General features: G+C 42.0%; 1 protein-coding gene across 1 annotated transcript in view; it reads left to right on the top strand.

Moving 5' to 3' along the window:
• Positions 1-13,805, top strand: part of LOC126101260 (protein odr-4 homolog) — a 41,245-nt gene that overhangs the window by 14,825 nt on the left and 12,615 nt on the right. Inside the window, 3 exon segments of the mRNA XM_049911947.1 lie at positions 1,094-1,166; positions 1,168-1,272; positions 11,439-11,615. Of these exon segments, the coding sequence (XP_049767904.1) occupies positions 1,094-1,166; positions 1,168-1,272; positions 11,439-11,615 (355 nt within the window).

Genomic DNA, 13,805 nt, shown 5'->3' with positions numbered 1-13,805 from the left:
AGAAGGGTTCCTTAGGAATGTTATGTAAGCATAAAAATGAAGTAAATGACACTGGGGAGTTGTTATTGGTGGTAAAATGAAAAATGTGAAATAAGGATAGGAAATATGAAAACATATGAAACGACTGTATAAAGTTCACTGGAGAACTATTCCAGGGGATTGAGCTATGGTACTGCAAAAAGAATTTGTACTGTGAGCTGTAAGATAGTTCTGTAGGATGAGAATATTTTGTTGCCTATCTTTGACTAGCATATGCAAAGAAATCATTGCTCTGGCTGGCCATATTCAATCCAGTCCTATGTAGAATGTGAATAATCATGAGAACAGTGTGTGTAAGAGCTGTACAGGTTAAAGGATCAAAGGAAGCAGAGTAGATTACTAAAAGTCCATTTAACTGAGGTCCTGTGAAATGGCTCCTGACACTGTGTCTATTACTGATGCTACAGGGTGCCAAAAGGTTCAGTGTAATTGTGCTAGTGAGAGATGATACTACATATATGTGAAGAAAGGCAAGGACCGGTGCTCAATGTAGATGGTATAGAGAATAAGACGTAGAATGCAGGACAGCAAGCAAATGGCAGAAGGCACAAGGTTAATTGGATGAATGGAGCACATAGTCATTTTAATATGATGATGGAAAATACTAGGAATAAAAATAATGTAAAGAGTAAGATGACAACTCACTGCATGGCCAGTTGTTATTGAACATACAGTGTCACTTCTTATTTAAAGATACTGTGTATTTTCCTTATTTGATCTGGACACAATTAATTACAATACATTTCCCATACATATTCAGTTCAAACTACGTTCTGTCACACTTCCCTACATTTGCTTGATGAATTAATCTTAAAGGCATCTGGAATTTAGCGGTTATGCACATATTTTTATTCTTGTGAATAATAATCTCAGAAGTGTACTATTTTTATGAAACATTTGGAGCATTCTTAGCTGTTAATATTCAAGCAGGGCGTGACAGTAATAGAAATGAAACCTAAGACTGTAACAGTCCATATATGTATTCAGTATTTCGTGTGCATGTGTATTTTGTTACACATAAAAATGTGGCTGTTTTGATCTTTCCTATCCTCAGGCATACATGCAGACTGTTTAGTGCCGATAGCACCACACCATCTTCTGGCACATCAGTAGACTGGAAATTTCAAACAGGCACCTGCTAGATGGCACCAAATTGAATGCCAGTATGAATTAGATCAGTTTTTCCCAGTCACTGAAGCAAAGTTGCACAACCTATCAAAAAAATCATTGCAGGTTTGTATTTTGATGGTATTCTATGTTTTTTAGATTTGCTAATTGCAAACCTTCAATTTTACTGTGTTTTTAATACCACTCTCGTTCCTCTGGTTTGTGGCTACAAGCTTTTAGTCTAGCCTATACCCACTGTATGATGATGTAAATTAATTCTGCTGTTAAGTGATCTATAATGAAGCTTACATGTATCTCCAAATTTGCTTAAAAATTTAGTCAGTCAAACAGCATATTTTCAATATCTGAAAATCCATCAAAAGTGGATGATAAAAATTTGATTGAAGATTTAAGGAGGTAAAAAGGAAAAAAGCCTCTGTCAGCAAAAACAAGAGAGTTATAGCGGGATCACATTCAACATTTGAATAGAGTTTCAGATGTAGATTTTCAAAAGATGTCATGTTCAGCAACAAAGAATGAAAATAATGTTACAGGCAGGAATATGAAATAATATGTCAAGTTAAAACATTTTGACAACAGATTGGTTTACGTTTTCGTGCAATTTGGCTTTTGCTTACACTTCGGATAACTTTATTTGCTTTAATGAAAGGTCATGGCAAAGGGCATTTGTTTTGTTTCTCAAGGCTACATAAGATCCTTTTTAATGCTGCTTCTTTCTGTGCATTTAGTTTTTTAGAAGTTCAATCTCAGCAACCAGTTCCTTATTCGCTATTTCACTGATGGGATCTATAACTGTAGTATGGCCAACTTTTTTTCTGTTGATTCACATTCTAAAGTTGTGTAAGTTTGTTTTTGCAAATTTCTTACTTAGCAGTGTTGTGCACGACTTCCGGATACCCAAGTCATTAATTTACTTTTATTTTTCATAGAATTATTTACTAAGTACTGTACAAATACATTAATTTCTCATTATCAATCAGTTAAATAATATACAAAAGTGATAAAATATTAGGTTCATGAATTGCTACAGTAGCTTATTTTGATAAAGTTTTAAAAGTAAAAATTCAAAAAGCAGCCAACAGGATTCGAACTCTCAACTTTCAGCATGTCAGGCATGGATCTTAACTACTATACTATGCAGCCGCTTACAAGGGAAACTCACCATCACATCCCCTTCATATTTTGTGGTGAGAGGGCCCAGTGCACATTAAAAACTGAACACAGATTAAGTATTAAAACAAGAAGAAGTTGTACTGAACTGTGGAAAAAAAAATAAAGATAGAAACAGTGAACGGTCCAAGCACATGACGTGCAACATAGTGCAGTGTGGAACAGCCATGGCATCATGATTAAGTGGCCATTGCGTTGAATTGCAAAGCAGGCGAGCCGTGCTCAATGCTTCTCCATGCCATTTTATTTTTTATTTTATTTTTTTCCCTGCTGTATTCAAATTTCTCTTTTTGTCGTGGTGCAATGTCTGTTTGCAACAGCAAGGTGTAAGGAAGAGACCTATAATGAAAGTTGATTCTATACGACTACTCTATTAGAAACTGAAAGGAAGTGGCTTCTGAAAGGGAACTGCAAACATTTGAAGTCAAGGCGACAAGTCATCCGAATCTCCAACAGAAAACACATCTTGTGTGTCATACATGGCATTAGTAACTACATTTGTCATATGGTAGGAATCTCTTATCAATGCTTCTAATTTGTATGCCTGGTGAGTGAGGTATGCCTCCTTCCCTGATTTAGGTGTTCGTGTGAATGTGATCACTCCCAAGGAAATGATGAAAACATAATAGTTTGTCACATAAGCTGCATCAAATGTATGCAACAGTTTCAAAATCACACAGTTTCTCTGCGCTCTGTCAAAACATATATTTTTGAAGTTGGGTTTTAGTTTGGAAGTTTTGACTCTTGAATTCCTTTGTTGTAACATAGTTCACACACTTGTTTTTCATTTCTGTGAGACATAGACATCTAAGTGGCGTTTTGCCTGCCCTCACTACTCATCACATTCACTTGTGACAGTAATGTATTCTTACCTCATGAGTCACATTTTATAACCAATGTATAGTATGACAACTGCCAATACTACAGAAAGAGTACACCTTCTTCCTACTTTCAAGCTTTATCTGTGTTAAATTTTTGACGAGCTATCCACTGGGCCACTAAACCTGAGGGGGCTCCAATAGGGAGTTTGCCTTGTTAGACTAACATTGTTACTTGTGAAGCTCCTTAAAATCATGCAAAATATGCAGGTATAAGAGGTCAGTCACAAGTTGTACTATATTCTTACACTGAAATAGATAACACATCTTCAGAATACAAACAAAATAAAGATTATTTCCATGAGAAATGAAGTTATACTACCCGTGAGTAAAAGGTAATAAACCTGAGCAACAATTTGTGTATTTGCTACACAGTGTTGTAAATCATTAACTGTCATAGAGTAATCCAGTAACATGTGAAAAAAAGCATTAAATTGATGCAAATTGATTGATATTAAGGTACTTTTGGTGTTACAATTATTCTGTAATATCTTCCCCGTGCCAGTTGGAATATTTATGCTGGGGTTTGCTATGAATAGTAGCTTCTTTCTTGAAGGTAATCTTAGTAGTTTATTGATCAAATCTCATTCATAATCTTCAGGTCAAAAATGAACTGAAAACACACATGCACAGTTTTCACATTCATTTTGTTTGTGTGTTTGCATCAAACTTTTCATTCACAAAGCAAGTGCTGATGTTTGGGAAAACCATGATAAATAATGTTGGTCATCTTGAGCAGTATTAATGCATTGTGCCATGGTGCAATTGCAGTGACCCTTGCTCAAGATTTACACAAAATAACTGGTTTTCCTTTGCTGCTCACCACGACTTCTGTGTTTTGCTCTATACACAGCCACCACAGTCCTCAATGTGACTTCAAGGTGTGCAAGGACGTCTGGGAGTTATTTGCTTGTCAGGGGCCAGAATGGCCTACTTCCTTAGGCACACAGACACAACTTGGTATCAGCTTCCCTGAACTTGGTTGCATTTCCCAGTTGGAATGTGCATCAAGTCCCTTTTCTGGGACCGTAATACTGTGTTCCCTGTGCGTTTCTGTACACTCCTTCCTGGTTAGTATCCTGACCATAAATTAGGACCAATTTATTTCAAAGACCTGAAGTTTGTCACCCCCCCCCCCCCCCCCCCCCGAACATCAGCATGTGTTCCTCTCATTTCTTCAAGAGAATCAAGGTGATATTGTAGCTGTAAAATCATTAATAGGATGGGACATACTTTTACATCCTCCACCAGTCAGGAACAACAGTAATTCATGGGAACACGTAGTGTTTTATGGTAGGGCTGATAGGCATCATCAGAACCATTCATTTTAGACCAGCTTTCATTGGGTTTTAATTTTTATTTACCCAATAAGCAATCTCCAGGTAAATGATTGATGTTACTCTTGTTGTCCTCTGATATCTCTTATTCACAATCCTCTCTCTTCCCCTTAATCATACTACCATCTCAGATAGCTTACTGTGGGTCTTTACTCATGTGGGTATTGAACAACAGCTCATTTGGCTACAAAAGTGATTACTCGCCCAACATTCACTTTGTCAATCCTACGTGCGGATTTGCAGGTGCAAGTAAGACTTCTACTCATTTGGAGTTGGGACATCTGGTGGACTTCTGCCTTCTTTAATAAACTATGCTCTATCAAAGAGACCACAGCTACATGCCACTCTTCTGTAATGTATTCTGCATCCTCAACACTACCTCGTCTGACAGTTTATATTATAAACCCTGTTTTTCTAAGTTTTTAATTACTTTCAATGCAGTTAGCCATTTTTTCCTGCTGCACTGTATTGTACTATTTTAGGGCTCCCTTTGGTAAAGCACTCTGGTGAAGCAGACCTTTAAGATTCCTTATCCTTGATACTAGCCAATGACGAAATAACTGTTGAATAAGTTTTTATTCTTCTTCAAAGAGTGTGTTTTTTCTATTGCTCTCTTTAACAATTTGGCTGTATCAGATCTGGGGTGGGATGCTTGCCGCGGCATGCTCTGCCCAGGACACGCTAGACTGCACCTACACTCCAGTCAACCTGTTAGTTCTCACATTTTCTTTCACTATAGTTGGACCTACTGCTATGCTCATGGTGCTTGTCTCATAGGTACATGCCGTTATTTGCAGACTGGCTTAAATCTGCCAACACCCCCACCCCCACCCCGGGGCATTTCTCGTCATTGTCTATACCTCCTTTTCCTCCTTACAACGAGATGGTGAAAGACTGGTATGATTACGAAAAACGTCTTCGACAGCACTTCTTGGCATTTCATGTCATGGATGAACAAACATGTAAGTCTCTGTTTCTTTCATGGATTTCACCTCAAATGTATCAATTGTTGTCGCCATTGGCTCCTTCGAAAGATCCTGCGTCTTTGTCCTTTGCCGAAATGTACTCACTTCTGTCCGTATATTTTCATAAGCAAACGAATGTGGTAACCTCTTGTGTTGCCTTTTATCGTTGTCAAAAACAACCGAATAAATCCTATCGCGCTTAGGCTTCTGAACTTCATGGCCTCAATAGAAAGTGTCAATTTGTTACTGGCGTTCACAAAGAATCCTATGCCAATTCCATGGTACGGGATGCTATTATCCGGTCAGCGCCCGACAAAGAAGTGAGGCAACGTGCCCTTCAGTTGGCAAATCCAACTCTCGAGAAGTCCTATCCATTGCGCAGTCTTTTGAAATTTCTCATGCCGCTGGAGCGCAAATAGAGGTGTGGGGTGACGTTGGGGAAATACAACCTATGTGCGCTGTTGATGACATGTGCGGCGTGTCTCCGCCGGTTGACGTGGCTGCAGTACACTCAAGAGTGCAGCCTTGGCCTAACCGTAAACAAACCTCTGAGAAACTGCAGCAAAACCCCCAGCAACTTCCTTCATGTCTGGGGTGGCGATTTCAAAGCCACTGTAAATGCTCAATGCCTCATCGACACTTACCCTATGCCCCGACTTCAAGAACTGTTCACTAAACTAGCTGGAGGCCAGTATTTTTCTAAAATTGACCTGTCGGAAGCTTATCATCAACTTCCTCTCGACGCTGCTTCCCGGCAGTTTCTGGTCCTTAACACGCCTTTCGGCCCCTATCACTACCAATGATTGCCATTCGGGGTTGCTAGCGCCCCTGCTCTCTTTTAGCGATTCTTGGAACAATTATTGCTCCCTGTCCCTGGGTGTATCAATTACATGGACGACATTGTTGTCACTGGCTCCACCACTGAAGAACATCTTCAGAATCTCCGCACACTTTTTCATGTCTTACAGACAGACAGTCTTAAATGTAATCTTCGGAAATCACAATTTTTTTCAGGCATCTATCATGTACTTGGGGTTCCAACTCTCTCGGGATGGTATTCGTCTGCTTCAGCAAACTGTCGCCGCGATCGATGCCCTTCCTCACCCTACATCTATTAAGGAACTACAGGCCTTCTTGGGGAAAATAGCATACTATCACAGGTTTTTACCGTCACCGTCTGCGGCTTCGGTGGCTCAGCCATTGCATCGCGTGTTGCATAAAAACGTGCCTTTTCACTGGTCTGCGTCATGCGATGTGGCTTTCCAGAAATTGAAGACTATGCTGAAACAGGCCCCGTGCCTGGCTAGTTATCGACCTGGCCAACATCTCGTTCTTGCTACGGTCGCCTCTCAATACAGGGTTGGTGCAGTCCTTGCGCACTGTTTTTCTGACGGTTCTGAACAACCCATTGCCTACGCCTCCAAAACGCTCATGGATGCCCAACGAAAATATTCTCAAATTGAAAAGGAAGCTTTGGCTATTATTTATGCTCTTCATAAGTTTGGTTTTTTTCTCTATGGATCCAAATTTCATCTTGTTACGGATCACAAACCACTTGTTTCCTTGTTTCATCCATCAATGTCGTTTCCCGACAAGGCTGCACACTGCCTCCAGCGTTGGGCTCTTTACTTGTCTCGTTTCAATTATGAGATTCATTTCCGGCTGACGGCTCAACATGCGAATGCTGATGCACTGTCTCGCCTTCCCATTGGTCCTGATCTGGCATTCAATAGGGACGAACTTTTGTGTTTCCACGTGGATGTTGCTGAGCAGCGGGTTGTGGACGGATTCCCCATCACCGGGGACTGGCTGGCGGCTGCTACGGGTTCTGACTCTACCCTCTCCCGGGTTTTATGCTGTATTCAGAAGGGTTGGCCAGATCGTCCGTCTGCTAAGACTTCTGATCCATTGCGGAACTACTACGCTTTGCGCTACCGCCTCAAGGCTAGGGATGGTGTTATCCTCCTTTCCACTAACAATGCGTCGCTGCGTGTTGTGGTACCTGTGTCTTTGCATGCTTCGTTCTTGCGCCTCCTTCACCAAGGGCACTGGGGTGTGTCTCGCACAAAATCTCTGGCGCGCCGTCATGTGTACTGGCCTGGCATCGACTCTGAAATAGCACACATGGTCGCTGCCTGCGGCCCTTGTGAGTCACAGGCCGCCGCACCGAAGTCATTTTTGTCACTGTGGCCTTCGCCAGAGAAGCCCTGGGAGCACATTCATGCTGACTTCGCGGGACCTTTTTTAGGTACTTATTGGCTACTCGTAATTGACGCCTACTCTAACTTTCCTTTCATTGTCCGTTGCACGTCACCTACCACCGTGGCAACTACAAGTGCTCTTGTCTGCGTTTTTTCTTGGGAAGGACTTCCCTCTACTCTTGTTACTGATAATGGTCCGCAATTTGCCTCTTCCGAATTTGCGGATTTTTGTGCTCATCATGGCCTCATGCATGTCACGGCCCCTCCGTTCCATCCACAATCGTGATTTCCCTAAATCGCTTCAGGCAAATGTCGGGATGGTTCCTTTGAAAGGGCACGGCCGATTTCCTTCCCCATCCTTCCCTCACCCGAGCTTGTGCTCCGTCTCTAATGATCTCGTTGTCGACGGGACGTTAAACACTAATCTCCTCCTCCTCCTCCATCCACAATCAAACGGCGAGCCTGAACGACTGGTCCTCACATTTAAGGCTCAGATGAGGAAACTCCTGATGTCTTCTTCTGCTGATGATGCGCTTCTCCAATTTCTGGTTTCTTAGCGTTTCTCACCCCCATGGGCGACCACAGCCCGGCTGAGCTCTTACATGGCCGACAGCCCTGCACGCTACTTCATCTTCTGCGGCCTTCCACCTCACGGCCGCGGGTGCCTTTGCTTGGCCGGTTCACTGCCGACGACCTTGTATGGGTACAGGGATATGGCTGGCGGCCAAAATAGAGTCCAGGCCGCATCTTATGACACCGTGGCCGACGCCTGTATGAAGTCCAGATGGACACGGGTGTTGCAGTGCGTCTTTCGGATCAGCTTCAGCCTCGGATGCAGGCAACGCCTGTTCCAGATGCCGCTACACCACCTTCGGCTCTACCTGATGCTCGGGATCTTGGCATCTCTCATTACTCACAACGCAGCCCTCTCACAGTCATCTCAGTGCCAGCACAAGAACGGACGCTACCAGGAGACGTGCCCATGCAGAAACCAGATGACCATCATCTGTCGGAGCAACTCTACTTGCCTCCTTCTCCTACGGACGCCGACACATTGCCCATGTCTCCTGTTATATCAACCGGACTTGCCGCAATGGGCAGATTGATGCACGGGGCCCCAGCAGATTCGACCCCTATGTCTCCTGTCATCTTGAGCCGTTATCATCGGGGACACTTCCGTCCATACGGGAAGCCTCCTCCTCGAGACTTCACGGCCAGTCAAACAGTGCCTATGGACGGTAGCAATCTACAGGCACCTCCATCAAGACCAGTGCAAAAATTGCAAAGGGGGAAAAGTGTTGTGACCCGCCGATCATTCAAAGTGCCGCCGCGCAATTACGCACGTCCTCTACATGCGGCGCTGTCTGCCACCCATGCAGCAGCCGCGCCACCTAAGCGGCCAGCCGGCCAGCGTCCACTAGACTTGGACTCAGTGCAGATTTGACCGTTACCATGTACACATGCCTTACGTGGTCTGCTCGCTCTGTGACTTACATGTATTGTCGTCTTTTGAAATATAAGTGTTCAACTTGGTGTTAAAACTCCATGTACATCACAAACAAATAAGCTTGCAGAACACACCATAAAAATAAAATTTAGCTTCATAATGGAGTACAGTGTGATAAAATTGAAACAATGAATATACACGGACTTTGCAGCACTCATATGAGGTGTCCTTTCTGCCTACCTTCCCTGTTTTTTCTTCTTTTCTCAGCATACCACACACATTCGTCCCTTTTTCCCATCTGCAATGGTTGCATTATGTGATGGAAGTATTTTTCTGATAGTTGAGCCACTTTTCCTGATCCTTGAGGAAAGCTCTCTGCTGACTGCCCAGCAGCAAGTAACATGATGCTTATACTAGAAGAGACAGATTCCTTAGACTGTTACAGCTTCTTTTGTGTAACAAATATTTTAGAATTTTTCTGTGTATTGAAGAGAGGTGTAACTTTAAAAGTGCACCAAATTCTTGTTCACCTTTCATTTTTGCCTGTGTTATTCAACTGAAACTTGGATAATATAGTTATAAATCTGTCCTTTGACAAAAACTGGGACAAAAATTACAACTGACAAGGTCAATACTCTAGCGATTCTTCAGGTCAGGACTCTCACTTGCTGCTATATGCAGCAAAATAGCAAAGATTTTTTTTCTTGCACATCTGCTGCTGTTACAGTTTTCCATTGTTTGAACCTAGAAATAGGCATGATCTTATTTCACCTTCAAAGGTTTTGCATTATATAATGATACTTTTGTTTGTTCGCCGCGCGGGATTAGCCAAGCAGTCTAAGGCGCAGCAGTCGTGGACTGTGCGGCTGGTCCCGGCGGAGGTTCGAGTCCTCCCTTGGGCATGGGTGTGTGTGTGTGTGTGTGTGTGTGTGTGTGTGTGTGTGTGTGTGTGTGTGTGTCCTTAGGATAATTTAGGTTAAGTAGTGTGTAAGCTTAGGTACTGATGACCTTAGCGGTTTAAGTCCCATAAGATTTCACACACATTTGAACTTTTTTTTTTAGTGCACTGTCGAAGAAATAAAAGAATAAATTTGAAGATTCACTTAATTCATCTACTGCTCCATTCTGTTTCAATCCACAAAGGCCTGTGTATGCAGTTATACCAGAAATTTGTTATTTTTATGCCCTTTTCCTACTTTGAGTAGGCATAAGTGTAAAAGCTGAAGCATGTTTGGGTTCCTTTTGTGATGTTCCTATAGAAGAATTGGTGATAACAACACAATCTGTGAAAGTAATACATTAAAAATATGCAGCAGTTCAGTTTAAAAAAAGTAGCTTATCACATTTTTCAGACAAATTGTAAAATGAATTTTCATCACACACTTCATTTTCATTATCTGTAGACTCGTCAAGGACTTCATAAATAATTTACTCCGAACACTTATCATCTTCACCCTATATTCTGAACACAAAATAAACACACGAGCAAATAAAATGCACCTAACAGAGAACTTGCATGTCAGCTAATGCCTATGAAGCAAGTGACAATGTTTCAAAAATGATGAACACTTACAGTGATGCTGCTACTGCCATCTAGCAGTCACAGCAGAAAATAATCAGAACTGTTGTGGTGTAATATTACATCTGCTGCACATTCCTATTTCCCACAGTCACCTTAAGATTGCAGCAGCCACATGCCAAATGTCAAGCACTTCCTCTCCACCCAGTGAGAAGGAATTATTTACTCCATTACTGCCTTACTCCTGCATTGGGTCAATGGGGATTGAGATGGGGAGGTGCCTCTTACTATAGGTGAACCCTGGGGGCCCTTGCCTGCTCCCTGATCTGGATCTGCGCGCGCGCCCACACACACACACACACACACACACACACACACACACACACACACACACCTGACCCATATAGTTTCATGTCCCATGCATTTATTTCTCATCTCTGGCATCAGTGTTGCTTTCAGTATCACTGTTTTACCACTACCTTATACTATCACAAATCAATCAGATTTCTGGCTGATGTCACTAAATCTAGACGGACTAGTCCATGAATGAGGGATTGATGACCTCACTGTTTATTCTCATATTACCACCCACCAACCAACATATAATTTCTTGAATTGAAATTATTTTGTTAATTGTTGTGTTGTATTGGGTAACACTGAGAAACTGTGTTATATAAGTAGAGATGACAGTCAAATTGTTCCACCCTGCATTTTCCATTCTTTGATCAAATTATTGTTTAATATTTTTTTTTAGGAAATTTTACAAACAGTGGAAGAATCTGTTCAGGCATCAGCCTGCATCATAGAAGGTCAGGCACCAGATCTGTCTGATGGTATTGAAGCTGTCGACTGGACTGGCACAGGCCACAAGTCAAAAGGAAAGAAAGAACCATTGACACTGTCTGCGGTTTTGTATCAACCATGCAAATTGGTAAGTTTCCAGATGTCAGACTGGTAAATTTCCAGATTTTTGTGATGAACTGATCTCTTTCCTTTGGGTTAATGATGGTGGAAGCTAAGTCTCTTTCTACTTTCTCTAGCTTACTCTCGTGTGTGTGTGTGTGTGTGTGTGTGTGTGTGTGTGTGTGTGTGTGGGGGGGGGGGGGGGGGGGGGGGGGGGGGAGAGAGAGAGAGAGAGAGAGAGAGAGAGAGAGAGAGAGAGACAGAGAGAGAGAGAGACAGCATTTCTCTAAAGGGTCATCCAAAAGTGATGAGAACTTTTTACTGTTGGTGTAGTGGTGATAGTGACGTATTCTCTAGCTGGCTGATCTGTTATGAAAAAACTACCAACTGTCTCCCATCGAAAAGCTTCAGTTACGTCAGAGTTCTTGTTTTAATAAATGCTCTTTCATGTATCAGGCAATTTTAGTTTGCCAGTAAGGAATAAAAATGCTTACCTTAATACCTCTTTTCATTCTAGTAAGTGGGAAAAAAATTCAAAGGGGATCAGATCCAATGAGTAATGTGCAGTATAACTATTGTTGTGCTATGTTTGACAAAAAACTACCTGATCTCATTGCTGTGCAACCAAGAGTATTTTTGTGGTAGAAGAGCCAATCTTTTGATCGCTATAATGCAGACGATTTTCTTCTGCAGTGGATTGTACAGTCATTTTAGCTGTTGGAAGTGATATTACGGTTGACTGTTATGCCTTGGGGAAGATATTCATGGTGGATTATCCACTTTTATGTTAGATTTTCTCACTGTCTTTTTGAGTCTTCATAAAAATTTGTGTAACAACAAATAATTTTTATGGAAGTTTAGTGAACAGTTCATTAAGATTCAAATCAGTGAATAGTAGATATACAGGGTGATTCAAAAAGAATACCACAACTTTAGGAATTTAAAACTCTGCAACGACAAAAGGCAGAGCTAAGCACTATCTGTCGGCGAATTAAGGGAGCTATAAAGTTTCATTTAGTTGTACATTTGTTCGCTTGAGGCGCTGTTGACTAGGCGTCAGCGTCAGTTGATGCTAAGATGGCGACCGCTCAACAGAAAGCTTTTTGTGTTATTGAGTACGGCAGAAGTGAATCGACGACAGTTGTTCAGCGTGCATTTCGAACGAAGTATGGTGTTAAACCTCCTGGTAGGTGGTGTATTAAACGTTGGTATAAACAGTTTGCAGAGAATGGGTGTTTGTGCAAAGGGAAAAGTTCTGGACGGCCGAGAACGAGTGATGAAAATGTAGCACACATCCAGCAAGCATTTGTTCGCAGCCCAGGAAAATCGACTCGCAGAGCTAGCAGAGAGCTGCGAATTCCACAATCAACTGTATGGAGAGTCCTACGAAAAAGGTTAGTTATGAAACCTTATCGTCTGAAATTGGTTCAAGCACTGTCTGCAGCTGATAAGATTAAAAGAATCGATTTCTGTGATTTTATCCTTGTTCAAATGGAAACTGATGAATCTTTCGTTTCAAAGATTGTGTTTAGTGATGAAGCAACTTTCCACACTAACGGGAAAGTCAACCGTCACAATGTCTGTATATGGGGCACTGAGAATCCGCGGGAAACAACTCAGTATGAACGTGACTCGCCTAAGGTGAACGTTTTCTGTGCAATTTCAGCCAATAAAGTTTTTGGTCCCTTTTTCTTCGAAGGTGCTACTGTAACTGGCCTACAGTATCTGGAGATGTTAGAGAATTGGCTGTTCCCTCAGCTCGAACAAGAAGCACAATAATTCATATTTCAGCAGGATGGAGCGCACCACATTGGCACTTATCTGTCCGTAACTACCTGAACGTCAACTACCCGAGGCGATGGATCGGCCGCCAGGCAGCCCGTGACAGTGCACTTCATCACTGGCCTCCAAGAAGCCCTGATCTTACCCCCTGTGATTTTTTCTTATGGGGGTATGTTAAGGATATGGTGTTTCGGCCACCTCTCCCAGCCACCATTGATGATTTGAAACGAGAAATAACGGCAGCTATCCAAACTGTTACGCCTGATATGCTACAGAGAGTATGGAACGAGTTGGAGTATCGGGTTGATATTGCTCGAGTGTCTGGAGGGGGCCATATTGAACATCTCTGAACTTGTTTTTGAGTGAAAAAAAAAAACCTTTTTAAATACTCTTTGTAATGATGTATAACAGAAGGTTATATTATGTTTCTTTCATT

The sequence above is a fragment of the Schistocerca cancellata genome, chromosome 9, assembly GCF_023864275.1.
Source record: "Schistocerca cancellata isolate TAMUIC-IGC-003103 chromosome 9, iqSchCanc2.1, whole genome shotgun sequence".
Lineage (NCBI taxonomy): Eukaryota > Metazoa > Arthropoda > Insecta > Orthoptera > Acrididae > Schistocerca > Schistocerca cancellata.
The sequence above is the reverse complement of the archived record's forward strand: the minus strand, read 5'-3'. Positions and strand labels throughout refer to the sequence as shown.